Raw genomic sequence first — 27,139 nt, 5'->3', positions numbered from 1 at the left:
AGTACAATGACAGGGGTTTGCCACAAGCTCAGCTTCCACAGAGAAAACTCTCACACTGGGGACACTATCAGGCAGCCCCTTGACAATATGACAACCCTTTGCTGCTTTGATCTATCGCTGCTAAAACCTGACTTTTTTCCCCCCTAACTTTTCCTCAGCAAGTGCTATTTTTCTTCCCTTAAATCTGCATGAATATTTTCCCAATGAAGGCTCATTTTGGAAAAGTGAAAGAAATATCTGTTCTTTTTACTCAGTTTCTGATAATCTGTTTCTTTAATTAAAATAAACTAATGCTTTCATTGCCGAAACATTTGACCACTTCAAATGTTTAAATGTTAATTAAGCAACCACCCTGAAAATGCAACTGCCCGATGAGTGCCCTGCAACTGTAAACACAGGCAGTAAATATTACTGAAATGCTAAAATCTTACACAGGGGAAAGCTAATTTTATATCCAAGCTAATTATAGAATCCTAGAAATTAATACATACCAGTGCAGGTATATGAATAGCAAGCGCTTGACAAAAAATGTGCAGGAGTAAACTACTAAGAGGTCATAACTATCAAGTAAATTATCTTATCACCATAGCCAGAGCTAAACTCGGTATCTGCACAGCATACATGAAGCCATTGCAGAGATTTTCCACGTCACAAGCCATTTGTGGCTCACTGCATAAAAAAAAACATCGAAGCCCAAAACAATCCAGTCTCATGATGCTCCCTGATATGGGCTCACAACTCAACCTTACAGGAAATGTAAGCACAATGCTGGCGGTCAGTGAGTTAATGGAAAAAGTGACAAAAAGGATTTATCACTTACTAGTTTAAGCAGAAAAAGCTCCATACCAGCAGTGCCTACCTACAGGATACTCACCAAGTGTGCACTGAGACGCGTTTGCCACATGTCAGCTTGTTTGGGTGTCAGGTCAGGGATTGACAGACCCAGTCGTGAAGCTAAGGCTTCTACGTAACCTGCAAGACTGGAAGAACAAGAAAACAAGAAAAAACAATTGTGAATCAGATAGTGTCTTCTAGTGAGGATTTTGAAATATTTGGACTTAAAATCTATAGCTTTTCTTTCAGCATACTGATAAATACATTGACAGATTAATATGGGAAAGAGTTTAGACTTCTAAAGGTCACATTTTGCAACATAAGTTAATTATCTCACTGATTTAATATGAAACATTTCCATAAAAACTTTATGCAGTACAACAAAACTAGTGTGATTGTTACTGCATTTTTGTAGAGTTTGTAAGTAATCTTTAGTGGAGGAAAGGTCACACACAGGCTAGTTAGTAATAAGCCTTGTTATTTGCATAAAACAAAGCATTAGAGGGAAAGTGTGAAAAGCAGGCATAACAAACAGCTTTACTTTCAGCATTTACACAGAAATTTCCTTTAAAAATAAAAAAAGTCACTGTGTCTGTTTATATCAGAAATAGGTATGTCTAGATCTAAAGATATTTCATATATATAACTGTTTTATCTGAGGAGAATGAAATGTCTTCATATCTGGCCATAACAATCTGAGGATGTATATTGAGTACATCAATATTATATCACCAAAAAATGTATTTTTCCACATTGCATCTCAGTAAATGCACTTAATATTCTTAATACAAGTGCATACATACCCCAGTCCAGCTAAATCTGAAACAAGGTTTCCTAAAGCTGCAGCTGGAGGGAGGAAGAGGGAAGAGAAAAAGGCAAAGGATTACTTTAGTTGTGAACAAAACCAAGCAACTCCTCTCCCTCCCCTCCTAGTGACCCTCACTGTTCTCAGTATATACAGGATGAGAGACTAGAACTAGGATCCTCTTACTTTAGAGTTTTTATTGTGACCTTATTACAGTTTAATAACAGCAGGAGACTAAAATAATAGGAAGTGCAACTGTTTTTCTTGACTTATATGAAGAAAACTTGACAAATATAAAAAAACCAACACTAACACCTGGAAATCAATATAACAACTTTTCAGATCAGAGTTAAGAACAGCCGTGTGTGGCTGCCAGTTCCATGCAGCTACTGCTGGACACCAAGCAAAGCCTTCCAGTGCCTGAAGAGGCACAGGAGCAGTGGAAGTAGAAGGAGCTGTTACTCAGGTATGTAGCTTTGATAAACATTTCAACAAATCCACAAACTCTGTCAGTTTAGCAATGAATACTGTCCATGAGTGAACAAAGTTATACACAAAATGCATGATTTCACAGCAGATCTTACTGAGATAAGCTTGACTGTCTCACACTGCAACAGAGGACTGCACATTTCCAAACCATTAACTTGCTCTGCTATAGACACTTTCACTTGAGCTCTCTACGTGCTTTCAAGCAATGCTGCCCCTGCAGTTACTGGACCCATGAGCAGGTTTTTACCCTCTGACGTTGCAGAGGCACCAAAGCTGTCAAGCAGAGCTTATCAGTTTTGGCCCAGTGCAGGAGCAGGGTTGCTCCTTGGCCTTCCCTTATCTCATGGAGGCAGAAGAGCCACCAAGAACAGCAGCCAACACAGTAAAAGGACACCAACACTGATCTCCACTTAGCACTGCAAGCAAACAACAACGTACAAATACATATATAGACACACATCAATACGGGATCCTGGGGAACTTAAAAGCAGTTCCATTACAGAAATGCAAATATGCTTTCCCAAGTGACACAGGATTTGAACCATTAGGTAAAAACTGACAAGAAGCATTTCAAAGGCTATTTGAACTGAAATTCCATTTCTGCAAAAGGAGTATGTCCTTGTTTCACCCACAGGTTGCTTCTTTATTAGGAAAGGCAGCTGCAAGACTGAGGAAGAGCCATTTCCAGCCCTGTGTGCCACTTTCAGCCTAAAATATAGGAATGTGTCATATTAGTCTAAACATGCTGCATTTTTAATACTTGCCTGCCATAGTTGAAATTCCTAAGACAACTCCAATTGACAATTCTATTTGGGTTCCCTGAAAAATAAACAGTTTTGTCATTATTTGAGGGATTTGGAGTTAAATTATATTGATACAACTGACAGAAGTATTGCTTAGAGCTTGTCTATGTTAAAACTGAAGGGATAAATGGACATTACTTCTACTAGATCTGAAAAAATCCTATCCTCCTGGTATATATAATTTCCCCTTAGGAAAAGAGCCTACTTCTGATACTCCTAGTATTTTATACTATTTCGTAAGAGGCTTAATGGACAAACCTTCAATCCCTATCTCTGCATACCATTCTTCCTCACTGTAATTCATAGCTGAATGTATAGCTCTGAATGAAAACTTCTACAAATACTGAGCAAACAAATAAAACACAGTACCACAGCTCCTTACGTGTTCAACTGAAGAAACAAAATCACAGTGAACTGCACTATGAAACAGCAGTACGTGGTCCAAAGATGAGAGACAACGTGCATGAATTAAAACAAGACATATTCCAGTTGGATATAGCAAAACATTTTCCACTGTGAAGAAGCTGAACATTGGAACAGGTTGCTCAGACAGGCTGCCCCTGGATTTCACAAGTCCCATAAAAACATGAACAACTTGGTCTGACCTTACAGCTGATTCTGTTTTGAGCAGGAGGTTAGACTACAGACCCTGAGAAAGTCCTGAGCAAGAGGACTTTCTAAACTAGACCTCATAGTCTATTCTATTCTATTCTCTTGAACAATATAAATCTTATTGACTTGATCAAGGAATTAAATAATGAACTTACCGCAGCAATCATAATTGCGTTATCCAAAAATCCAAACCCTACAAAAGGTAATGCATTGTGGAAGAACACTAAAAGAAATAAGTAACAAAGAGAAAATAAAATATTTATAAGAGAGTTCACCAATTCACAGGAACAACTGAAATGTCAGTCTAATACCGCCTTTAAGAAAAAAAAGACAACATACACAAAATTCCTTTCCTACTCATTCTACTGAGGACCTTTTTGTTACTGGCAGGTGCAGTAAAACCCTTTGCTACACAGAAGTGTTACTAATGGCTTCTGAAGAACCAGGTAAAAAAACTTATTCTGCAAACACTTGTACAATTTCGGATGGAAGCCACTCATGCCTACTCGTGTGTAAGAGAAATATTTAAAGCTACACAAGCTTGGGTAAGATTTACAGACCTTCCAATGGGTGTTGCAGTATCACTGAAGATGGCCAACTGTTTCACCAGACTCCCTGCATTCTTCTCTTGCATGAAATAAAGGCCCTTTCTCTGCAAGTCCCTCGCTACTCCTGTGCAAGAGTTCCATCTTCACGTATTCCGAAAAATTTGTATTTTAAGAGCATTGCCTTGGAGCTGGACAATTCGTATCAAAACTCCTTCAGCTAAATCTGCAAATGCTAAGGTGGCTCTCATTAGAGTGTCATACAGTGTTATTTACCCCACTATTTCAACCAAAACTTCTGTATCTTGATTTTGTTTGTACACTATCCTCAGAGCAAGTCAGACTTGAAGCTGCTCCTTAATACACTTTTTAGGAAATCAAGTTTCAACTTTAGTTTCATGCATTTTTTTCTTTTCACTTCTGAAACCCCTGTTAAATACTTTTGAAAATATTTTCTATTTCAGAAACTTGGAACGCATTGGTCTGAATAATTTCTAAGAATGAGCACAGTGCTACTGTATCATTCCTTTTTGTCCTGCTTCATTTTCTCTCAGGTTTTAGACTCTAAGCTGATGGAGGTGGGACTGAATTTGCACAGCATTGCCTCCAGCTGAGCTTCAAGTGCTCACTTCATAAGACTAACTACAGCACTGAGGACAGACTATGTGACAAAAATACAGCTTAGAAAGTTAGAAATTTTCATATTTTTTTTTAACATTTAAAATGCATCAGCTGTTCAGTTTGGATTTGGTTGGTGGGGTTTTTTTTACTTCAGATGGTACTATAATTCCTTCATTTTATAAACTTAAAGAAATGCAAACACAGGAAGAGGGAAGAAAGAAGAGTGCATGAACCTCAGTTGTGAAAAGAAACTGGTAAGAGTACCCTTTAGGTTTCTCTCTCACAGACAGCATGAATCCATGACCACACAAAAAAAAACAAAGCCACACTCAAGATCTTTCTTAGGTACAAGAACATGAATGGACATCTGTAACTACTTTCTAAGGAGACACATACCTTCTTAACTGCACAGGTAAAGGACTAAAGCACAAAACGTATGAAACTTTCCAATTTTTTGTTTTAAATCACCACAAGACAAAAACCCCAAAAACATAAACAATAAAAAAGCACACAGATATGCCCAATATTTTCAAAATGTGTCTATACAAAACTCTGCAGCTACAAAAGGAGCTCAAGTTCTTAGTGAAATGGGCAGACTTTTGGAATTCATGGAGTAAACAGAATGTCAGGGACCAAGCGGAAAAAAAAAAAGAAAAATAAGTGTAGATACTTAGAATAGGAAAATCTTTGACTAAATAAATTTGGTCACTGGACAGTATAAAGCCACAAAAATAAACTAATTTGGAAACTAAATCAGAATTTGAATCATTACAGTATTATAAAGAATACACAGTGTATTTCTCTGCAATTTTATATCACTTTTTAAACAAAAACCCCACAAGGTACTGCAGCATCAACACTGTTTGGCTTAGAAAAACAATGTTTGCTGCTGGTTTTGAGCAGCCTGCTCTCATTTGGGCTTTCTGTCCTACTTTCACTAAATGGTGCACATTCTCCAGCCGAGGTGTTATGAAACAAAGGCAGCAGGGTGAATGTTGGTGCTTGTTTTGGTTTTCTGTTACTCCATTAGACAGGGATGAGGACAGACTAGCACTTGTAGAAAAAGATGAAGCCAATTCAAAGAGAGACTGCACAATTACTGAACCACATTCAACAAACATTCTTTTTTTACCATGTCTCAGTTGTCCTGGAGATGGTGGTGCAACCTCCAACTTCTCTAGAGAAGTCAAAATAAATGAGAAAGTTAGCTTGTTCATCACAAATTCGTTTTTTATAAAGTTTTTATCAAATTACTAGCCAGCAAAAAAGCAGTTATGTTATTTAACAGCTTTCAAATGGGAAGAAAAATGCTTCACACCGACACTTTTATTATTTTTACAAAAGATAACGTTATTAAAAGCCAAAAAGTCTTACTATAATATTACTAGCTTAAACTAGTATAAGTGATTATGCAAAGTAACAGCATACTTCAAAAGCAGCCCAACAGCCATCTTTATTACTGAAAATTAGAAAAACACACTAAAACTAGAAAAATCAAGACATCTAAAGACAATTGTATTTTAATTTTTTTACAGGTCCTCTAAACATGCAGCAGACAACATTCTTTCCCCCAGACACAGTCTGCAAAAAAATCCTACCATTTATGTTCTCACAGAAGGCATCTTTTAATCGCTAGTATAAGAATAAAAGAAAAATAGAGACCACTGATTTTGGTAATAGCAGATCAAGTTTGGTCATTTGGTGCATATTTCAGGTATCCTGGACTATCATGAAGAGCTTGCAAGGACCAAGACATCAGTCCTGAACCAGCCAGAGTACTCTACGGGACACTAATGCGCTTTATTAGAGATGCTGTGCAGAATGCAGCAGGATAGTCGTACTTGGAGAACTCATTCAACAGGGGCAAGGGAAAGAAATCTAGCTACTATTTCAGGCTTCTGTTGTTTTGTGTTTATTTTTTCTTTTAATGTAGATATCGAGCATAAGAACACCCGTTTTAAAACAGAAAAAAGCATTGCCCCACTATCTTCCAGTATTATGAACCCTGAGCTTTTGACACTTTCATACTTCTGACAAGGTAATTTCTATAAGCAAAGGTACAAAATGGAAAAACATGTAGATCCTACAACACTCAAGTATTCAAATATTACTTGGGGCAACCAAGAGATGGAAAGACAGTACTGCAAACAAAGACTGTGATTCATTTGAGCATCTGTCTGAGCAGTGCAGACTAGAATGAGTATCCTTGTATCAAAGTCACTCATATTCAAAGCTATTGTAAAGAAACTAAAATATTCACTTACAGTAATTTTGAGAAAAAAACCCAAGTTGGATCATAATACCAGTATTCAGCTAACCAGGACACTGACTTCCAAAATAATTTCATTAATTGAAGGTCTTTAACAACTCTCAAGCTATAGGAGTTTCTGAAGAGCTGCTTCTTCCCTCTGCCCAATATACACACCAACAAACACCGTTGTACTTATCATGCATGTGGGACAAGTATAGCCCAAATACTACAGAAATAAAGATTATTTTGTTTTCCCCTCAAAATGCCAAGGAATTCACAGATTCACAGCTCAGGCTGGAGGAGGAACAAAAGAACATGCCATGGTGAACAGATGGGAGCCCATTGAGAGTCAATCTTCTGAAGCCTCAGGCATCACTGGTGCACGACAGCCAGAAAACATCAGACTAAAATTTTTAGCTTGTGTTCAGGAAGGATGGGATCAGGGATGAGATCCATTTTCATATGGTCTCCTTCCATCCTCACAGGTTAAGCAAATCTTTTACAGAAGCATGGACAAAGAAAGAGCTATCTATATATATACCCGTACTGCCCTTTCAGCAGCTTTTCTCAGAGACAGCAAGTTTGTACAACACTGGGGAAAATCAAAGCCACCTTGAATCAAAGAGATTAGCTGAGGCCACTGTTTCCAAGAGCTCCAGATGCCCTGGGGGTGGCCAGGCAGCCTAAGCCAACACCATCACACCCCTGACTAAGCTTCCCTAAACTCAGCTTGCTCCATCCTGCTGAAAGCCAGAGAGAGAACAAAAACCCCAAATCAGGAACACAAGCATAGAAGGTCAGAGTGCTGCCCTGCATGGCTTTCTGCTCCGACAGGAAGCTATCACACCAACCAGTGTGGTTGCTGGGCTTCCTGTGACACTGCCACTGAAACAATCCCTGCTGCAGCACCATCTAGTCTTCAGATCTAGTTCTCCATATACAAAGATTTCATAATAAAAAGCTGTAACAGCACAGACAAACTTCCAGGAAACTCTACCTCTGAGGAAGACATCTTTTCATAGATGAATATCTGATTATGATAGTCAGTTAGGTTAGATAATTTCCATGTATTTTGGGCACCAACACAATACAAAAGACTATTCAGTTTGTCACAAAATACCACAAAGCTCTAGAACATCAGTCCTGTGGATTTAACTACAACTGATTTTTGAGTTTGATAGCACATGTCAGCCTACATAATTACACTCTATTCAGTGTAGCTAGACAGCTATTAAAATAAAACTAAAAATAAAAGCCCAGTGTATAATTGATTTTAGAAACTTAATACCAAAAGGAGGAATTGAGGGCAACCGTTTGGTAGAAACAAAAAGAAATAAAAATCTCTTACCTCTATGAATAATGAGAATTCTGAGTCACATTAACTAATAAGAACAAACTTCCTCAGCACATAAGTCAAGGACTACCTTGGGGGAAAAAGAAGGGAGGCTGAGGGACACTACTTTGGGCTTAGAGGAAAGATAAGTTCGTGCAAAGTAGAGGGAAATAGCAAGGGATCAAATATAAGCAAAAACTACTTAATTATTGACATAACCTGTTTAAGTAGTGTGAGATTCCTTCTAAACAGCAATTTTATAAAGCAGGGCACCTAAGGTGCTTCAACACTACCAGGGCAAATGTTAAAAGAGAAGTCACTAAGGACAGCATGGTAGCACCACACTGTGGAGACCAGACTGCTCCTGTCCAGCCATAGGGAGCTCTTGTGTCAGTAACAGCATCTTCCTGCTGCATCTTTCCTCATCATTAAGGTAAAAATTAATCTGTGAAACAATCTGTGATTACACACATTAATGAGACAGGGAAAGGAGAAGTCTGACAGATGAAGTTCAGATAACTGCTGCAGGTCAACCCTTGCACACCCTGGACAGGGAAACTCCCTCTCTGCCTGAGCCAAATCTTTGGCCTGGAGAGAGCATCTTCTCCCACCCCAGCACAAAGCAGGGCCAAATCAGACCAGGTTCCTCAGAACCTTGTCACACAGTACCTGCAGGACCAGGCTCATGGAAAAATCTGTCCCCTATGGAGCACCAAAACCAGACTTTAGAGCTGCAGACGACTTCATTAACAGCTGAAGTACCCTTGGCCACTGCCAGGTACAGAGCACTGCCCGCCACAGGGAAGGGGCTAGTATAGCTCAGCTCTACTTGCAGAGGCCAAGGATTAGTTTAAAGCTGGGACTTTGGGAGGGAAAAAAACATTAAAGCAGAAAAAATTAAATAACCACTGTGTCATTAAAGCCAATAACCTTTTTACAGAATCACTTCCAATACCATCTCTTTAGAGCATAACATACTTTAAAACTCTGCAAGATACGAAAGCACTGTGAGCAAAAAAAAATCTTTAAAGCAATTTTTTAAAACTCTAGATAGCAAAATGTATTTCAGAATAGGGTATTTATTCATAGGAAGTTCTTCTGACTACTTGAATTTTCAAGACTCAGCAGAAAAAAAGAGTAAAAATATTCAGAGAGTACAGCAAAGGAAACATGTCCTTCGCTTGTTTTACTAGAGGAAAAACAAAAATCCAAATTACAAAACTCCCTTTCAAGAGCTCAATTCAGTCCAAATCCAACAATTCAGAGTTTAAATGTCTGGGGGGAAAAAGAAAACAACCCTAAAGTACTTCAATATTGCATTTCAGATGGCCATTCACCAGTTCATCCTGTGCCACACTGCTCAATAAGACACTAGAATTCATCTTATTGCAAAATGAATAAAATGAAATGGTGCAGTAAGGAATACTGCTATTTTCTTACTGACATTCATTACCACAAATGAGGTTATAAACCAAGGTTCAAGTGCAATACATGTCATGAGTCCTGAATTAGCAAAGTCTGGGGAACAGAAAAAAATTTACTGCTTCTTAAATATGTTCTTGGGGTTTTTTTGATTTCACAGTATCACTTTTTTCCTAACTAAATATTTACTTTTTTTGAAAAAATAGTTTGATCCTGAAGGTGGGGTTAGGGGAGGGAATATAAAACCATCAACATAAATAATACCATTATCCACAACTTGGCCCAAATCCAGCAAGTTAAATTCACTCTGTCAGTTGCAGCCAAGTATTTGCAATTTAGTTTTAAGATTATTATTCCTAGCTGACAAAAAACCTCAACTAACTAACATGTAATGGGCATGCATTTATTCAGATGGTTGGTAAAAAAAAAAACAACAAACCAGCCAAAAGTTGTCATCACCAGTATTTGAGTTATCAGTTTTTTAAGGACTGGCATACAAGAGAACTTTCAAGCCTAAAGGCATGTATTATGTTTTATTGAAATTGCAGCTAACACTGCCATAACATTTTATAGCTAAACATGTTACTGTCACCCAGGGGCAGGAAACACTAACACTCATAGCAGATACTATGGCCAGAGCTCAAAGATACATGCTACTGTTGAGTATTGTTAAATCTGAGATAAAAATATGAGCATTTTTTTATAGATTTTTAAATAGTGACTGAATGGTTAAGATTAATGATTTAACAATGAATATCAAAAAGGAAGAGGAATATGAAAAATATTAACAATCTAGATCCATTGTAACCTCATTTTAGGTTCTGAAGATGTCTAATCTGGAAGCTACAGAGTGTTTTGTTTCAAATTCATCAATCTGTTTCTTCCAAAAAGCCCATCCAGGTCATTTCAGCAAATCATTCAGATACACATCACTGAAACAGGAAAAGCATCACTTGCATAGAATAAGAAATCAGAGAAATTGTTGTGTCTATTAAAAAGAGGTACTCCTTTACACGTGAGTTCATAAGAGAATTTTTATCCCCAGCATTCTCGATTGGAGCTTAGAAATGAGATGTGTGTTATTGCTTGTTCAGAGGTGGATCCTCAAAATAAATTCTGACCCTGATGTATGAGTTCATTCACGGAATAAGCTCATAAGGCACATCCTCATTGTCCTTTGTTCCTCCTCAATGTTTTCGCCAAAGCTGCAAAATTCTCAGTACATATAGCAAAATATGGAGTTGAAAAACCTTGTTCCATTGATCTTCAATTGGATTCCCTTAATATTCCATATGGGAAAACAATAATCCATGAGTTGACAGCAAAGAAAAATTCTGCATCATTTGGTATAACTCACAAATGGTTTCCTGTTACTACAGCAATTAGGCATGAAAGGATGCTGTCTCGTGCAGTGCTAAATATAAACTTGGCTCTCAGCCCCTTCAGTCACATGCCCACCAGAAGGGAAAGCTGGCAAAGCGCTGGTATGAGGTGAACAGAGGATGAGATAGAAAATTTCTCTACTACTCCGAAAAACTATGTCCAAACAAATATTCTGCATAAATACAAATAGAGTAGTATTTTTTTAATGTTCTCTGTAGCATTGTAGACAATTGCACAGTGATCATGTTCTATCGCCCTCCTTGAAAAACCCTGACGTAGCAGAAGAGATTATAATCTTTATTTGAAATTTCTGTTACATCTACTGGACCAAGTGCTGAACAAGCTATGCAGGAGTGTCATTTGCTCCCTGGCTTCAGTCAACCAGTTCCCTTCTGAACAAAACCCAGGAGCGATTTCAGGCATTGCTCATTCCTGGGACCCCATATGGTGACTGTACAATACATTTATCCTATTATCCTTTCCAAAAATGTGACAGAGCAGTCATATCCTCTCAAAGATGTTTAAGAAAAAAGAGAGACCTGAGGTGGAAATCCTCACAGGAAATCTAGGAAAAGCATAAAATGCATACAGGTATCCAGAGGCTAAAATCACTGTCTTCAACATTTAAGAGGGCTTTATCCCTGATCTAATCCCCATCTCTATCAGTGCCTTATAAATGTAAAAATCAGCATTTCCACTCAAGCAGGGTCATGCCAAAATAGGATTTGCAGTGGTTTACTTAAAAAGGTCTCAAACTGCAGCTGAAAAAAATTAGAAATAAGATGTCTGCCTCAAGATTAAAGGGGCTTAATCAGCTAAAATGATGACAACACAGAAAGGACTTGCAGCTTGTAACAGAAATGCAGGGTAAGGATAGAAATACAGAATTTGAGTTGTCTCCTTCAGAGAGAAATGGAAAATGTCAGAAGAACAGCTGAAGTGTTAGTATAAAAGTGCCAACAACATGGTAACATTGATAGGAGAGTGAGTAGGAACAATAATGTGGTATTCTGATCTGTGTGTTCCAGAAGCAAATGATTACATTGTTATTTAATGAAAAAATAAGGTACTTGAGAAATGTCAAGAAAAAGTTGCTATAGCAATTCCCTGACTGGAAAGAGCCATCCTCAGAGTCAAAACTCTCTGCCTCAAAAAACCAAATACTCATCCTCCCAAGAGGCTGGCTTTTCTTCCCTCCTCACTCTCTCCATTTCAATGCTTGAGGACTGCAGTGAGCTCCCAGGAGCCAGAGGAGGAACATCCCCCAGTGGCATAGCAAACTGTTCCATCTTCGGATGAATGAATCTTCCCCTGGGATTATTAACCACCTCTCCACTAGATTTGGAAACAATGCCAGGTGAGTACTTCTAACTAACATTCAAGTGAAATTAATTTAATCCAAATATACTTGTCTAACTGTTTCAGTAAGATGAGGTGCCAGTACTTCTCTATCAGCACTGATTTTTCTTGGGCCTCTCTGGTTCAAGGCAGGAATCTATCCATCATTTCACCAGTCTGCAGTTGAGCAGAGCAGCAGTGGAGCAACAGTGCTGAACTGGAAACAAGACCACGATATCTGTGTATTATCAGGCTGTGAGATTAGGCTTCTGCCTGTCCTCTGTGACAGGTTCCTGTAAGAGGACAAGAAAAGCAGTTCTGTGGGACACCACCAAAGATTTGTTAACAAGAATTATCAGCACTCTGTGCACAATCTGATCTGATCTATTAGAGGACTTTCATCGCCTTCAAATAGAGCTGTGTTAGGCATCACTGATGTCTACACGAGTGCTCATGAAATATCTAGGGAGTTATATATACAATTATAATATCCTTTATTTGATTATGTTCCCCCCCAGGCCTTGTTTCAAAAAGAAGTCTGAGAAGCTGGCGAGAGATGAGCTTATTTATTCCCACTCCTCCTCTTCCCTATGCCCTTCCTCCACCTGCCCAAAACTACACTTATTTCCCTGGGAAAGAAGGGGAGTGAGAAAAAGGTATTAAGAACAGTGTATTGCATTGGCTGTCAAGCCCAGACATAGTGGATCTGGTACTTGCAGCCACCAGCATATTCCCTTGGAGGGCAGAGCTTACCTGTGCAGCACCCAGGGTAACCAGGACACTCTCTTCTCCAGTGCCCCCGCACAAAACTGAGTGCTAGTAGCAACATGAGGGGCTTGTGCCTCAGAGCAGACATAGTGGACCAGGTCCACACTATATTCTCTGGATTTTTTCAAACACACTTGCTGTTTATACTGTCATTTCGAGGCACAAAATGTGAGGTTTTACCCTTTGCAGAACCCAAGGGTCCTGAAGTGAAAGAAAGTCATTTGGTTAATACCACAAGAGATGCTTACTGTCAGAGCAAATCCAACGCTGGCAACAGCAGTCCCTGGTACCAGCAGCACCTATACTCAGTCAGACAACAAATCTTCCCACAGCCACCACCACCCGCAGCCTGCTGCAGCAGTGCAGGAACAGCAGGTGGGTGGCTGGTAAATTGTCTTTGGTGGGACTATTTTTTTCCTTTAAGAGAACTCTACTATGATGTTTACAGAAAGCTGAAGATAAACTGCTATTACATCACATACCATTAAGTATCAGCCTTTTCGTGCGCAGGAAGTTTCATTCCCTGCCTGAGGACGACCTTGGAAGCAAGCATAACTGCAGAAATAAGCTCCTCTCTGAAATAATTTCAAATGCATGTAGAGTTTATTGCTTTTCATCTGTCTCAGAATTAAAAGAGCTACCTAGAATAAAAGAGACAGAAAGATAAACTGAATGACGTTCAAACATTTTGTTACAGACTCACATTAAGTGTAATTACATTCCTCCTAATTTTTCATTGCATTGGGGCAATAAAGACGAAGTATGAGCTGCCCTGAAGTCCTTAAGAAACTATTCATACCTGTCAGCCAAAGGAACACCATAAGAAGCCATTGGCAATTTAAGTTCCAGCTATAAATTATACTCAGATAATTTGTACCTCTCTATATAAATGCCTGACGAACACAGAATGCAGTAGCAATGAAGCTATTCTTAACCCTTCACCTGCTGCTACAGGTAGTGCAGTAGATTCATCACTTGGGTACCTTCTTCCCTTCTTCCCACATAACTTAGCAAAGCTTCATTTATGAAACTAGTCTGACTTCCCCATTTGACTCTCTGCATAATCAAAGCCAAGCCACAAGAAAAGACTGTTTATCTTTGGCAAACAGCTGAAGGAGTGAATATAATGTAAAAACAGATAAAAATCACTTTACATGGAACTTCACCTAAGGTATTTTCTTTCGGCTTTTATGTTATAAGCATATGGAATACCTAATGGGTTGTTATGCAGCTGCATTATGCAATAATTTACTCTGCACGTGAATTTTAAGTTCTAATAAAAAAAAAACCTGTTCATAAAAATTATCTGAAAGTATTAATATTGCTGGTTTTGTAAATAAAGTAATATAAGTAAGGAGAAGCAGAAGATAAAGACCACTGTGCTCTACTCTTCCTATAAGTAAGTGAACAGTTCTGACTAAGGTCACTTTTAATTCTTTCAACCAATTGCCTTTATTCTGCAAAACAAAAAAGGAAAATCCTTCTCCGGATCAGTGTTTCTGCAGCCTTTGGGAAGCACGAGGCCTCTCTCAGGAGGATTCAGTTCCAAATGCACTCCTGCAGCTTCCAGCAAACTTCAGCTCACGTCACACCCCTGCAAGTGCCAGCTGTGCACACACTCCCCTAAAGCTGCTTCGGGACCTCTGCTCTATGAAGAACTACACATCTGGCCTGTCCATTTAATCCCACTGTTTCTTAACTTTCCCAGGAAACTACCCAATGCCAGTTCACATAAGACAGTGTTCCTCCACTTAGAACAGTCTTTGTTTCTCAACTTCGCGCATTTTCCCTTTTCCACTGCCAGGATTTTTTCACCTGTCCTTTTGTCACAGCTTCACTGTAAGTGGACAGCAGACTTCCACGAGCGCTGAAATGATGCCCTTCTCCTCCAGTTCTGTTAATCCACTTCAGAATCAATAAACTACGAATGTGAAAGCACAGCTGATTCCAAGTTTTCTGCACACATAAGCCTGTTTCATTTTCTACGTGTGAGAAAATCTGGAATCTAATCTATTTAACCCTTTCCCCTTGGCAGTGGAAAGTATGCTGTGGCACTAGTGTACTGCCTGCATCAGTGACACAATTGCAATGACACTATTTACTGGAGAACTAAACCTACAACCCTCCATTTTTTCATGCTGTGAGATGGATCCTGATCACAGTATGCCTCCAGCATCCTCCTCTCCTCCCTCCACTTCTCCAAAATCTGTGCAATGTTTACACAACCCCTTTTCCAGCAGCAAGGAAGGGGATGGATCCAGGCTGAGGATGCCTCTTGCAATGCTGAAGCAAAGTACTGTGTACTGCAGGGGGCAGCCACTCAGACCAGGATGAATAATTCTGGATAGAGGGCCAGAGGAAGGGAGAGAAAGCTCCCTTCCTAGTCACAAGACAAATTTTGAGGTAAAAAATATAATTGCAAGTACTTGACAAAACTACAAAAGTAATCCAAGAGATCACAGCAGTATTGCTCACTTGTGCAAGTCACTGCACGTGCTGTCAGTGACAGACCCCAGAACAGGCTCCCGCTTGAGGCACAAAAACCCTCACGGCACTTCCCATGAGAAAACAGGAAAAACAGAACCTTATAAGGCCAAATACAAAACTGCACCTGGAAGTGACCTAAAGTCAAGTTGCTGCTGCAATGAGTGATTTGATTCTTTTCCTCCTGTTCCTAAATTCCCTCCTGATTATTTATTTGGCATTTCTTTATTGTGGCACTTGAGCTCAATGAGGTACACAGTCAGGCCCAGAGAAGAACAGCAGTGCATGGAAAGCAGAATCGAGGCTTTCACATCAAGAGGTTTTCAGGACAGAGGGAAGAACAGAACATAACATGGGTGAAGCCAGCAGTAAATCTCCATGGACAAGTCACGTCTTCTACACATCACCTCGTCCACAGCTCATCTAGGCTTGCTCTCACAACCTGTGGGAAATCCAAGAGAATGTTTTTCCTCCATGGCTGGGAAAGAATAATAAAAGTGAGCTTTTGGTTTTGGGGTCTTTTGGGGTTTTTTTTAACTGAGCTTTTAACACAGGGTCAGACATAAATCACAGTAAAACTCAGCCATATTAGCGTGCAACTGCAAAAACTGATATAAGCACAGAAACAAGGCAGAAATGATAGGTTTCTAGCATCCAACCCTGAGAGGCAATCCAACAGTGAAAATTTTACAAATCCAAAGACTGTCTTTCTTTCTTTCTGATAAACCAGACCCAATAAATGAGGAAAAAACAAGTTACATAGATTTCCCACTGAAAAAAATTTCAACCTGGGCCACTTGTACTTTATCAGAACTACAAATGCACCTTTGGTACATTCCTTCTGTTCAGGGAGGGGGATGTAGAATTGCAAGAAGTCTGTCTGACATTTGCAAAAGGAGAAGGTCACCAGGCTGATTATTTGTAACACCACTGTCACTTTTGCAGCTACCTATTCACTTTATTTACTTTATTCCATAAAATAATAACTGGGGAAACGGGGATGGATTTCAAGCTGCTCTCCCATCTCTTCTCTCTGGCAAAAATCTTTATTAGGCAAGATGGGTTGTGGATCTAGTTGAAAATTCTTACAACTCTTAAGCTTGAATAAAACGGTTAATTTTACATTTGTAACAACACATCTTTGTTTTGTGAAAATCAGCCTGTTGCCAGAACCTACTGAAGCCAAGGAACAGCTGGATAGAAAGGTTAAATGTAACCTGAAAATAGAAGCTGATGGTATTTGAAAGAGCAGCTAGTAAAGAAATTGGTTTGTTCCACACACATTTCTCTCCAGTTTTCCACAGAATCAAATAAAGCCAATAAAACACAATTTCTACCCATTCAGATTGTTACAAGAGATAGGATAATATCCTCACAGAGACTGACAATTCACACTTTCAGAATAAGACAAGTTATAGCAAAAATTAAAAGCCATGGGAAAACAGTTACTTTAACGGTACAATAACCAGAAACTGATAATGTCTAAAGACAAGGAGAACTTAGTAGGTCAAAATGCAACAATTAATCATTGGTTCACAGGAAGCATTTGGACCTGAGCTTTGTGGCAATACAACTTTACATATGGCAACACAACCCAAAGCACAGACCTCTGTCCGTGGCATGGACAAGAGTCACATAGAATCACATATCATGCCCTGTGTCTCCTCCTAACCCTCTGAAGGCTTCCCAGAATGTTTTGAAAGAACTGCTGGTGCCCAGCCAACAGATCCCAGGATATCTCCAAGAACTGAGCTTTGGGAACCAGAGCCTGGGCCACTACAGACACCCATATCTGGCTCCTCTCAGTTCAAGTTGGTCTTACTGTAGAAGACTTTTTGTCTTAAACTTTTCCACTCTTTCTGAAATTACAAAGATTTTTCAAAGCTTTGTCCTTCCCCCAGGTCATGCAGGAGCCTTTCACCAGGATCACTGCCAAACAGTAAGGTATGTTTTAATTCTGGAAATGCCTGTGCTCCTGACATCCTAAAAGCCATAAAGTATTTAAGAGCATTGAGGAAAGGTTTTATCCCTAGATATAAGCAGTAGGAGAGAATAAAACAAACCACCTGCTTCTTATGACTGCTTTAAGCTAATAAGAGAGTTGATACAGAATATGCCTCATCTCAAAACACATAATCTTAAATATGTTCCTATCTGTCCTTTTAATTATCTAGAGAAAAATATGTGAGTTAAAGAAAAAAAAAAAGTTGGAATTTACCAAAAGAATCTCAGTTTGTCAAAATAAAATTTAATAAAAACTCAAAAAATACCCAAAAATGAATGAATATGTTGAGTGCATCACATACAAATGGAAAATGGCAACTGATGCAGCAAAAAACATGCAGCAATATCAGTATGTATTATGACTGGTAGATATTTTATTAATTAACATATAAATATCTAAGAATCCAAAGTAAATGAACACTGGAAAAAAACAGCTATGGTTTTATATCCCACAGTTTTGAAGGAAACATGCACTCTGCTGGGTTGAAAACAGTATTTTGTGGGCTTTAAAATGTTCTCCATGTTTCAGAGGAAGCATTTGTTTCAGGCACGGGTTAGTCACATCCCAAAAACTTCAGCGGGCTTATTCAGGGTTAAAGGAAGTTCTCATACAGAGCAACAAAACAGAAACCAGAACGCATGCTTTCAGTTTTTGAAATAACACCGTGCTAATTTAGGGATAAAGAAAGGAAGGGGGGACATGAAGCAGCTCACACATTCCTGTCCAGCTTTCCCCATATGAGCCACTCTTGTAAAATAATAAACAACACCAGAGCTATCCAAGATAGCTTCCTTAAGTACTCTGCTTGCATTATATACTTATCCCATTTTTCCATTTAGTTCTTGTTTTTAGAAAAGATTTTCTCCCAGAGACACTGCCTCTGTAGTTCCGTATTTGGATTGATTAAATAATAAATAAGACTGACTAAAGCTATGAGTTTTCAGTTGAATGAGTTAGCCTTAAATAATTTCTTCCTTAGAGAAACTGGTAGACTTCATTTTCTTTTAATTTATGTTACATTCTGGAACAGTACTTCTGTGCTCACAGAATAAACACGATCCCTTTCATTCATGTCTGTTACAGGGAGAGCTAAATGTTTTGAATCTATCACCCTGAGAGGTTTACGTGGCATTGTAAGTAAAAGCTGCATTTCAAGTGATCTTTCCTAAAAGGACTAAAATCAAAAGCACCCTTTGTACCAGATAGGATAGTTATTGGGAGACAGATTTTCCTTTTAGCTATAAAACGTATTATTTTAAACAAGACACAGTTGAAGAACAATGGCTCAAGATTCAGATTTTTTTTCTGATTCATGATTTAAAAGTTATTTGTACATGACACCTATTTTGAACTCATCACATGCTTAAACACATGCAAAAGACAAAACAAATTTTAATTGGAGCAATCTTATTTTACATTTTGTAGGGAAGGGCAAGGGTAACTAAAGAATGATGTTTTGTAACAATAATATTATTTCTGCATTACATTTGGACCATCTATTTAATGCACACCACTTTACAAGGAAAAAGCATAAGGTAGCTGACACTGAGCTTCTTCAAATAAATGAAGCTGTTTCAATCTGAAATCCCTGATCAAATTATTAACTAGAAACTACGGTATAGCTCAGGAGTTTCCACAAGACCCGGACTTGAAATGCTTTGGTCACATTAAGTCTCTGAAGATGTGGATTACTGAAATTCTTGAGAAGGAAGCCTTTAAATGAATATGAGCAGAAACTGTGTACTTCTATTTCTTGCAGCACTCCATGCCAACTGCACCACAACAAGCAAGCGGGAAGTCTGTCAAACCAGCAGCCTGCTGGCCTTATGCAACACAGGTCTCGGCAAACACACTCTTCTGCTTGGGGGTTTTTTACTGTACCAAAATCATCGGTCGTCTCTGGTGACACTACCTCCTCTGCTGGCTTCTCAAGTGGTACCAGTGGTTTAGGATACCTGGATGCTACAACGATTTTTCAAAAGCAAAACAGCAATAATTCATTATTTAAAATCTTCCAATCAATACTGGAGTGTCTGTCAGCAAGGAAAGATCCTTTATAAATATTAAGACTGGATTTCTCTAGGTTTTACAATTTCACTTGAATGTTTGCAGGCTTTCCTCTGCAAAAAACATACAGCAAGTTTCTGCATGTAAGCAGACAACTCAGACTAGAACCTGCTTTAAGTTACATGAGCAAGTAAAATTTCAGAATAGGGAAGCAAATCAAACCACAATAGCAAAAACAACATGAACTTCAGAAAACAGTACCTTGCTGCAGGTGGTTCAGAGGTAGCCAGTTACATCTGACATTTTCAGAAATCAGTTTCAGAATAGTTTTACCATCAGTGACCAAGCACCAATTTTCTTGTTTATGACATTAAACCTCAGCTGCTAGATTACAGAACAGTTTGGGTTTGAAGGGATCTTAATGATCATCTAGTCCCAGTCCTAAGGGACACCTTCCACTAGACCAGGTTGCTCAAAGCCCCATCCAACCTGGCCTTGAACACTTCCAGGAAAGGGGCATTCACAGTTTCTCTGGACAACCTGTGCGAGTGTCTCACCACCCTCACAGTAAAGAATTGCTTCCTAATATCTAATCTAAACCTACCCTCCTCCAGTTTAAAGCCATTTCTCCTTCTCCTATCACTATATGTCCTTGTGAAAAGTCCCTCTCCCGCACACTTGTAAATACCCTTTATGTACTGGAATATGCTGTAAGATATCCCCGGAGCCTTCTCTTCTCCAGGCTGAACAACTCTAACTTATTCAGCCTGGAGAATAGGAGCCTGAGGAGAGACCTCATCACAGTCTGCATATTCCCCAGGAGGGGAAGAGGAAGGGCAGACACTGATCTCTTCTCTGTAGTGACCAGTGACAAGACCCTAGGGAATGGCCTGAAGTTGTGTCATGGTAGGTTTAGGTTGGGTATCAGGAAAAGATTCTTCACTGGGCACTGAACAGGCTCCCCAGGGAAGTGGTCACAGCACCAAGCCTGACAGAATTCAAGAAGCATTTGGACAATGCTCTCAGGCACGCGGTGTGACTCTTGGGAATGTCCTGTGCAGGGCCAGGAGTTGGACTCAATGAACCTGATGGGTCCCTTTAAACTCAGAATATTCTATGATTCTGTGTTTCATGAGGTTCACATGTTAAGGAAAATGATCAGTAGTGCCAGCGCAACACTTTTCCTTCTGCGCTCTGCCTTCATGAGAGGGCTCCATGACTTTCGGCAGGAGCTGAGGGGTATATTAAAAAAAAACCAAAAAAAAAAGTTTCAAAAGCAAAAAGAAGTAGCACATCTTTCCATCTGAAACATGACATTCCTTTCACCACCAGATATTTTTGACTCACCAGTGAGATTAGCCCTAGTCCTGGTGTACCCTGTGATGGTTTAGAACATAAAGGGACTCACACAGTCAGGCTGGCAAGAGTTTGTCATTTTACCAGCTTGACAGGGCACTTGGAACTTGTGCATTAGAGGCTTGCCAGTAGTCTGCCAGAAGACATTTTCCTAGAATAGCAATTAAATACTAGAGTTAAAAAAGATTCTTGACCCCTAGGTCACAGAAAGGGAGAAAGAGGTAGATGATCTTCCTTCACACACAGCACAGTTTGCCTGCATATTTTGGGTCTGTAAAGGAGAGAGCGAGAGAACGCTCATCATCAGGTGCCATGGGACCTGTCAAAGCACAACAGCAAGATCAATTCCTCTTCTCCCAGCTCAAGGGGTTGGGCGGTCCCCACAGGAAACCTCACATTTGCACTGTGAAATCACTCTTCAAACAAGACAAGTACTTCCATAAGGACTGAATTAAGCTTTGTTGTTTTAGCACAGATTAAGTTCTAACAAAAAGAGGTACTAAAATCCAAGTGGTTCTAAACCACCATGGCAGATGAACTGGTTTGCTCATATTAGCAAGAAGCATCTGACTCATGCAACAAAGGGAATCTTTTTCACAGGAGATTATGTTTTGAGTGTCTAAAAACCTGAGTGAAATCCATTTGTCTTTGATGACATTTGTAGTCTTCCGAATTAACTTTTCTTTGTAAAGCTGTGGAAGTAGAGGCACATAGGTTCAAACACTCACTCAGCTATTCCAGTAAACTGGAGAGCTCACTAATTTAACACCAGATCATAAGCCAGAGAGGTGTAATTACTTACCAAAGCAAGATTTTATCCAACAATGGCTAAAACCTTGCTAATTCTCTCAGAGATTCTGCCCCAGCTGTCAGCCTGACTGAATGCACAGAAGTGGAGCCTTTTACCTGCACACTATTTTGGGGTTTTTTAACAAGAATAAGATGCAGCAACTTGAACTTATAAACAGTTCTCTATCAGAATGTGCTGGCTTGGTCAGATTATTACGTATGGTATGACATACCAGTGCCTTTAAAGAGAATCTAGCTAGAGACTGCATTCTCCAAGACCTGCAAACTAAACAACAAAACCAGCTGTCAAGACTGCATTGCTATGGTGTTTTTGCATGTCTTCCATTTAATACTAAACCTCAATCCACAGAGAAACAAGAAATTCCACTTCAAAAGACCTTTTATTTAAGGATCCCATCACAAAAGTCTTCCATTTAAAATATAAAATACAATCGGGTGCTTTCAAGAAATTGTGTTCAATGTACATACATTATGTTAAAAACACCCATTTTATGTATTATATACACACATATATATAGTATATGTATTTTATGTACATGTACACAAAAATAGGAAAACAGGAATTGTTTTCCCATGTTTGCAACAGAAGATGGGAAAATAATGGATTCTCTCGCTGTCAAGATCTGAGATTTCTTAGAGGCCCTAGACACCACCATGTTAGTATTATTAATGAAAATGAGTTATATCTGGGCTCAAGAATATTGTAATACAGCACAGGTAAGATCAATAGTACCCCAAGAAGAAATAAAGGCACAGCAGACATGTCAAATTCAGTGTTTCTTACGTAAACAAGTCAAACCCTTTTGTACTTTTCCCCCTCGTCACCAGGATTGCTGCACTGTTTACAAGTGCAGCTTTCTTGAATTATCTCATATCATACACTGGAAACTAAAGGTAGAAACCCCATATATAAGCCCCTTAAGAAAGAAGTTACATCTTCTTCCTAATATCACTTCTGACAATGAAATATTGCTACAGAAGGTTAGAGGCATTAAATCATTCTTCGTACTGCCTGTAAGATTTTACACATTCATCTCCACCATGAAAGAAAGAAACAACTGCAAGGAAGATTTGACTGTTGCCGACAAAACTAAGCCTTGATTATGGGGCATCACTTCTACAAACAGTAAGGCGGCACTATCAGGTTTAAAATGAACTCACCTACTTACTACTTCAGTGTTCCTGTAACTATGAAACAGAAACATACAAATTACTTGGATTCAACATGTCCAAATGTATCGTCTCCTACTACTGTGCCTGGGTGTGGCTGACAGGCTTACAAGAAACACAAGCTAGAATTTTAAAACTTTGTTTCAAATCTCTTCCTGGGAAAATGTGAGACCTTATTCAGCTTTCCAAGATCAGAAAGGAAAAAAAAAAAAAAGAGAGAGACTTCAATGCAGAAGGAAAACTAAATCCAAGTGAGAAGGATTCAGAGCTGTCTTCAGAAAGAACAGCTCAGTGATGTTTTGACTACACTTTAAGATAGTAAGGTACAGATTATAGTCCAAATCAGGACAGTTTTCAAAACATTTTCTGAGAACTATTAAATCAAGATTCAGTTTCACAATCTTCCCCCCAGGTTCTGTGCAAAACATATCTATTAATTAAACTCAGGTTCTCAGCTCTCAGCCATCACATGCTCACAGATAGAGCTCCGTCTACTGATGCACTTAAATAAACAGCAGAATCTCAGTGTTTATTAATAAGCTACACTGTTTAACCAGCTGCTAGTGCCCAGCATCTGGAAGCTCTATAAACATCCAGGTAAGACAGGTGACAAGTAATGGTAGGAACACAGTCACAAACCTCTCCCCACCTACAGTTTTTGTGACTACAGCACAAACAGATGTTTTAGGTTTCAAAAACGCTTCAGAGACTCACCTAACTTACAGGTTAGAGCTACGACTCACCTACCTGAGGACTGTCCTTCAGCGTAGCGGCCGCAGCAAGGGATGGGTTTCCCCGCAGCCTCTGCCATTAGTGGAGGCCACAGATAGTGTGTCCTGTCATATTTCGCGCTAGGGCAATTAGGTGATGGAACTGCATCCTTCTGGTGGTAGGCCTGGGAATGGGCTGAGGAACTTGCCCCATTTGGTTCTTGATGTGCCCAGGTCTCCCCATATTGCTGACAGCTTCCCCTAGCTGATATGGGGTCTGTTAGGGCACAGAAGAGGTAGTGAAGGAAGAAGGTCAAAACTTAACCCAGTAAGGACTGTGTTATGAAGGGTACGGACCAAGACCTCACTTTCCATAAAGAATTATGAAAAGATCACAGGCACAAAACAAGCTTAAGCACAGTGGCAAGACTGCATAGCCATTTCATGATCAAGGAGAGACTGATTTTTCAGACTCAAACAGGACACGGGAATTACTCAGTAGGAAGAGAAGAGAATTTGAAGGCTGCATTTGGATCACTTTCATTGGAAAACAACACAAAAGTACAACTAGCAAACTTAGCTAAAGAATCAGCTACTGAGAGCTACAGCATGATGCCACTGAATGAGAAGATTGAGAAGAAACCCAGCATCTCTAAAGCCATTTAACTTGACTAAACTCATGAGTTGTAAAAACCAAAAGTGACACTAATCGATTGGAGAAAGCACTTGGAAAGGAAGGCACAAATCCCTCTCTCCTCATCTCCTACTCACACTCACAACCAGCATACCTATTCAGATCATTCCCAGACAGTCACTATTTCAACAACAGGAAAGAACAATCACACAAAATATTATCTAAACATAATAAAGCATTTTGAGCACACAATATGAACATGTAGCTCAGAAATTCTCTAATTTTCTTTCCAGAACAGTCCTTCTATCCACTTTCTCTTCTTCTGGCACTCCTTAGTCTTGAGAGTGATGATACATATCCAACAACCCACAAGAGCCTGGCTCTACATTCATTGCCTTTCTTAACATAAAATCTGAATTTTGTCAATATCAATCCTCTACAGAAAACGGCTATGGGCAATAGTTTCAAGATAAGGTTTTTTTCCAATTTCTGAGATTTGAAAGTCGACAGTCGTTATCATTTTGCAGTCTGGTAGGAAAAAAAAAAAACAAAACAACAAACCACAAAAACATGAATGGAGCTGGCTAAAGGAAAAGGTTATCTACAAAAAAGCCTTATCAAGCTACTAGACAGGCAGATTAAGAATCTGACTCCAAGGACTGAGGTCTGGTGGCGCTGCAACACTTTGTGAAGCCTTTACCTGCGAGACTACGGAGCCCAGAACTGAGATTTTGCTGAAACGATCTCTCCAGTGAGATCAACGTTTACAGTTTCAGGCACAGTGAACTGCTATTTCTACTGGTGGAATAAATTTGCAGTTTACTAATGAGATCCCTTGCAGTAAAGTCTCTAAACTCAAACTAATGCTTTTGTTACTTTATGCTTCTGAATCCTGAATCATCAGAAAGTCAGAGTATGTTACAGAAATAGACTTTCATATTATAACTAATGGCATCTGAGCAACAAGATATTAAATAGGACCATCTGTTGATTAATCTCTTTATAAACCTTCAGACATTATATTGAAATACATTTTAAAGTCTCATTTTGATATCCAGCACATGATTCTCTGGGTACACAGCTTCCTCCTGTTTCACCTGAGCAATAACTGATGAGACAAACTCACACAAAAACCTCATAGCAAGAACCCTTCAGAAGCTGAGAAGGATTTACTAGGGAAGAGTGTTAGTTGTTAGTATTCAAAAGTTAGTGTCAACTTACAGCTCAAAGCACACTACCCTCTATGTTGGAAAACAAATACAATTGACTTGCTGCAGAACAGAAGTACTGCTCCCAAAATGAACTGCTTAAGCGAACTATTCTTGCTCTGACTAGAAACACTAGTGTTTACATGCAAGTGTGCTATAAACAAAACCGTAGAGGTACCTGAAAGGTGTCTGTCTCTTCACAACAGCAACATTTCTACAGCTGACTGCTGGACCTGTTCTCTGCCCACCCAAGACTTCTTTCAGACAACTACAGAAGAGCCACCAGGCACAGAAATGCCCTTTCCAAGGGCATGCCACTATCAAAGTCAGAAAGAGGCCTAGATCAAATGCACACTGATCTCTTAAGTACCTGCTATCATCTTCGCTGCAATAGGGATTGCAAATTACAGCTAAGGATCAGAACCAGGAGTAAGAAGGTTGTAATTAAGAGGATTTGATTTTGTCACGTTTTGATTTGTTTAAGGAACAGTGTCAAGTTGGCAAGAACAGTTGGATCAGAGGAAAAAAAATCACTGTGAATTACTTCAGTTGGCGTTGGTTGTATAGCACCGTATTCAGAGATAACAACTGTAAACCTCCCCAGCACAAACACACCTTCCCGCACAAGAACCAACACTTCCACGAGGCAGCTCTCCGTGCGGGGAAGTGTAACTCATGAATGAGCTCTGCGAACAGCAGCCGCCCACAGCCTCTACAGAGGTCTGAAATCAATTTACTGCTGCCCTGGTGTCAGGAGGGTTTTATGAGACACACTTTCCTACTCCCATTCCGAAACAATGGCCACGCGCGCCTCTCCGAAACACCTGGGCAGATGACAAACACACCGAGGATCTGGCACGCTGGGTCCACTTCTGAAGGTGCTGCGGATGCTTCTGGAAACTAAATTTCAGGTCGTGTGCCCCATTTATACCCGATTAGGGTAACACACATGGGCGTGCGCCTCTCAGTGCCTTGTCCTGCTGGAGTTTCCTACTCGCCCGAAGGAGTCGCTTGGACGAAGGCGGGAGGAGCCCCAAACTTCGGGGGCTCCGTCCCAGCTCCGGCCCGGCCCTCCCTTCCCCGCCGGGTTCGGGGCGGGTCGCGGCTCACCTTGGGCGATGGCGATGGACTCGAAGCGGTGCAGCTCCCGCAGCAGGCAGCTCCGCTCGGTGGAGTGTAGGCTGTAGATGAAGTCGCGGGCCCCCTGTGCCGTGTTCAGCGCCTCCATCGGCTCCTTCTTGGGGTGGGTGCCGAGCGCCCGCGACCCCCGTGGCAGGAGCAGCCCCTCGGCGCCGCCCCGCAGGCTGCACAGGCGGCGGCGGCAGCAGCACCGCGGGCCCCTCAGCGAGCCCAGGCAGGACCAGGGCACGGCGGCGGCGGCACCGGCGGGGCCCCCCGGCCGCCCCAGCAGCAGCGCCGCCCGGCCGAGCCACGCCGACATGGAGCCGGGCAAGGGCGCGGCGCTCGGGCCGCCAGAACCGCCCGCGGCCGAGTCCCCCCGGGCCGCGCTCCCGCGGCCGCTCCGCCGGTGGGGCCACGCCAGGCACCGCC

The 27,139-nt window shown here is 40.2% G+C and overlaps 1 protein-coding gene across 3 annotated transcripts in view; it reads right to left on the bottom strand.

Annotated features, from left to right (window-relative positions):
• Positions 1 to 27,098, bottom strand: part of TMEM65 (transmembrane protein 65) — a 31,695-nt gene extending 4,597 nt beyond the window's left edge. The window contains exons 1-7 of one of the 3 annotated variants that reach the window (XM_064645371.1): positions 26,699 to 27,098; positions 23,784 to 24,023; positions 5,842 to 5,886; positions 3,699 to 3,766; positions 2,893 to 2,947; positions 1,638 to 1,680; positions 875 to 980 (exon numbers count right to left, since the gene is read on the bottom strand). In XM_064645371.1, coding sequence (XP_064501441.1) covers positions 875 to 980; positions 1,638 to 1,680; positions 2,893 to 2,947; positions 3,699 to 3,766; positions 5,842 to 5,886; positions 23,784 to 24,023; positions 26,699 to 27,029 — 888 coding nt within the window. In that variant the 5' untranslated portion in view covers positions 27,030 to 27,098. Of the gene's footprint in view, positions 1 to 874; positions 981 to 1,637; positions 1,681 to 2,892; positions 2,948 to 3,698; positions 3,767 to 5,841; positions 5,887 to 19,574; positions 19,656 to 23,783; positions 24,024 to 26,698 lie in introns of all 3 variants that reach the window. The other 2 variants (XM_064645380.1, XM_064645390.1) reach the window with 2 other exon arrangements.
• Between the last annotated feature and the right edge of the window lie 41 nt (positions 27,099 to 27,139).

Source organism: Pseudopipra pipra, chromosome 1 (genome assembly GCF_036250125.1).
Source record: "Pseudopipra pipra isolate bDixPip1 chromosome 1, bDixPip1.hap1, whole genome shotgun sequence".
NCBI classification, from domain to species: domain Eukaryota; kingdom Metazoa; phylum Chordata; class Aves; order Passeriformes; family Pipridae; genus Pseudopipra; species Pseudopipra pipra.
Note: the sequence above shows the minus strand (reverse complement) of the source record. Positions and strands in the feature narration are given on the sequence as shown.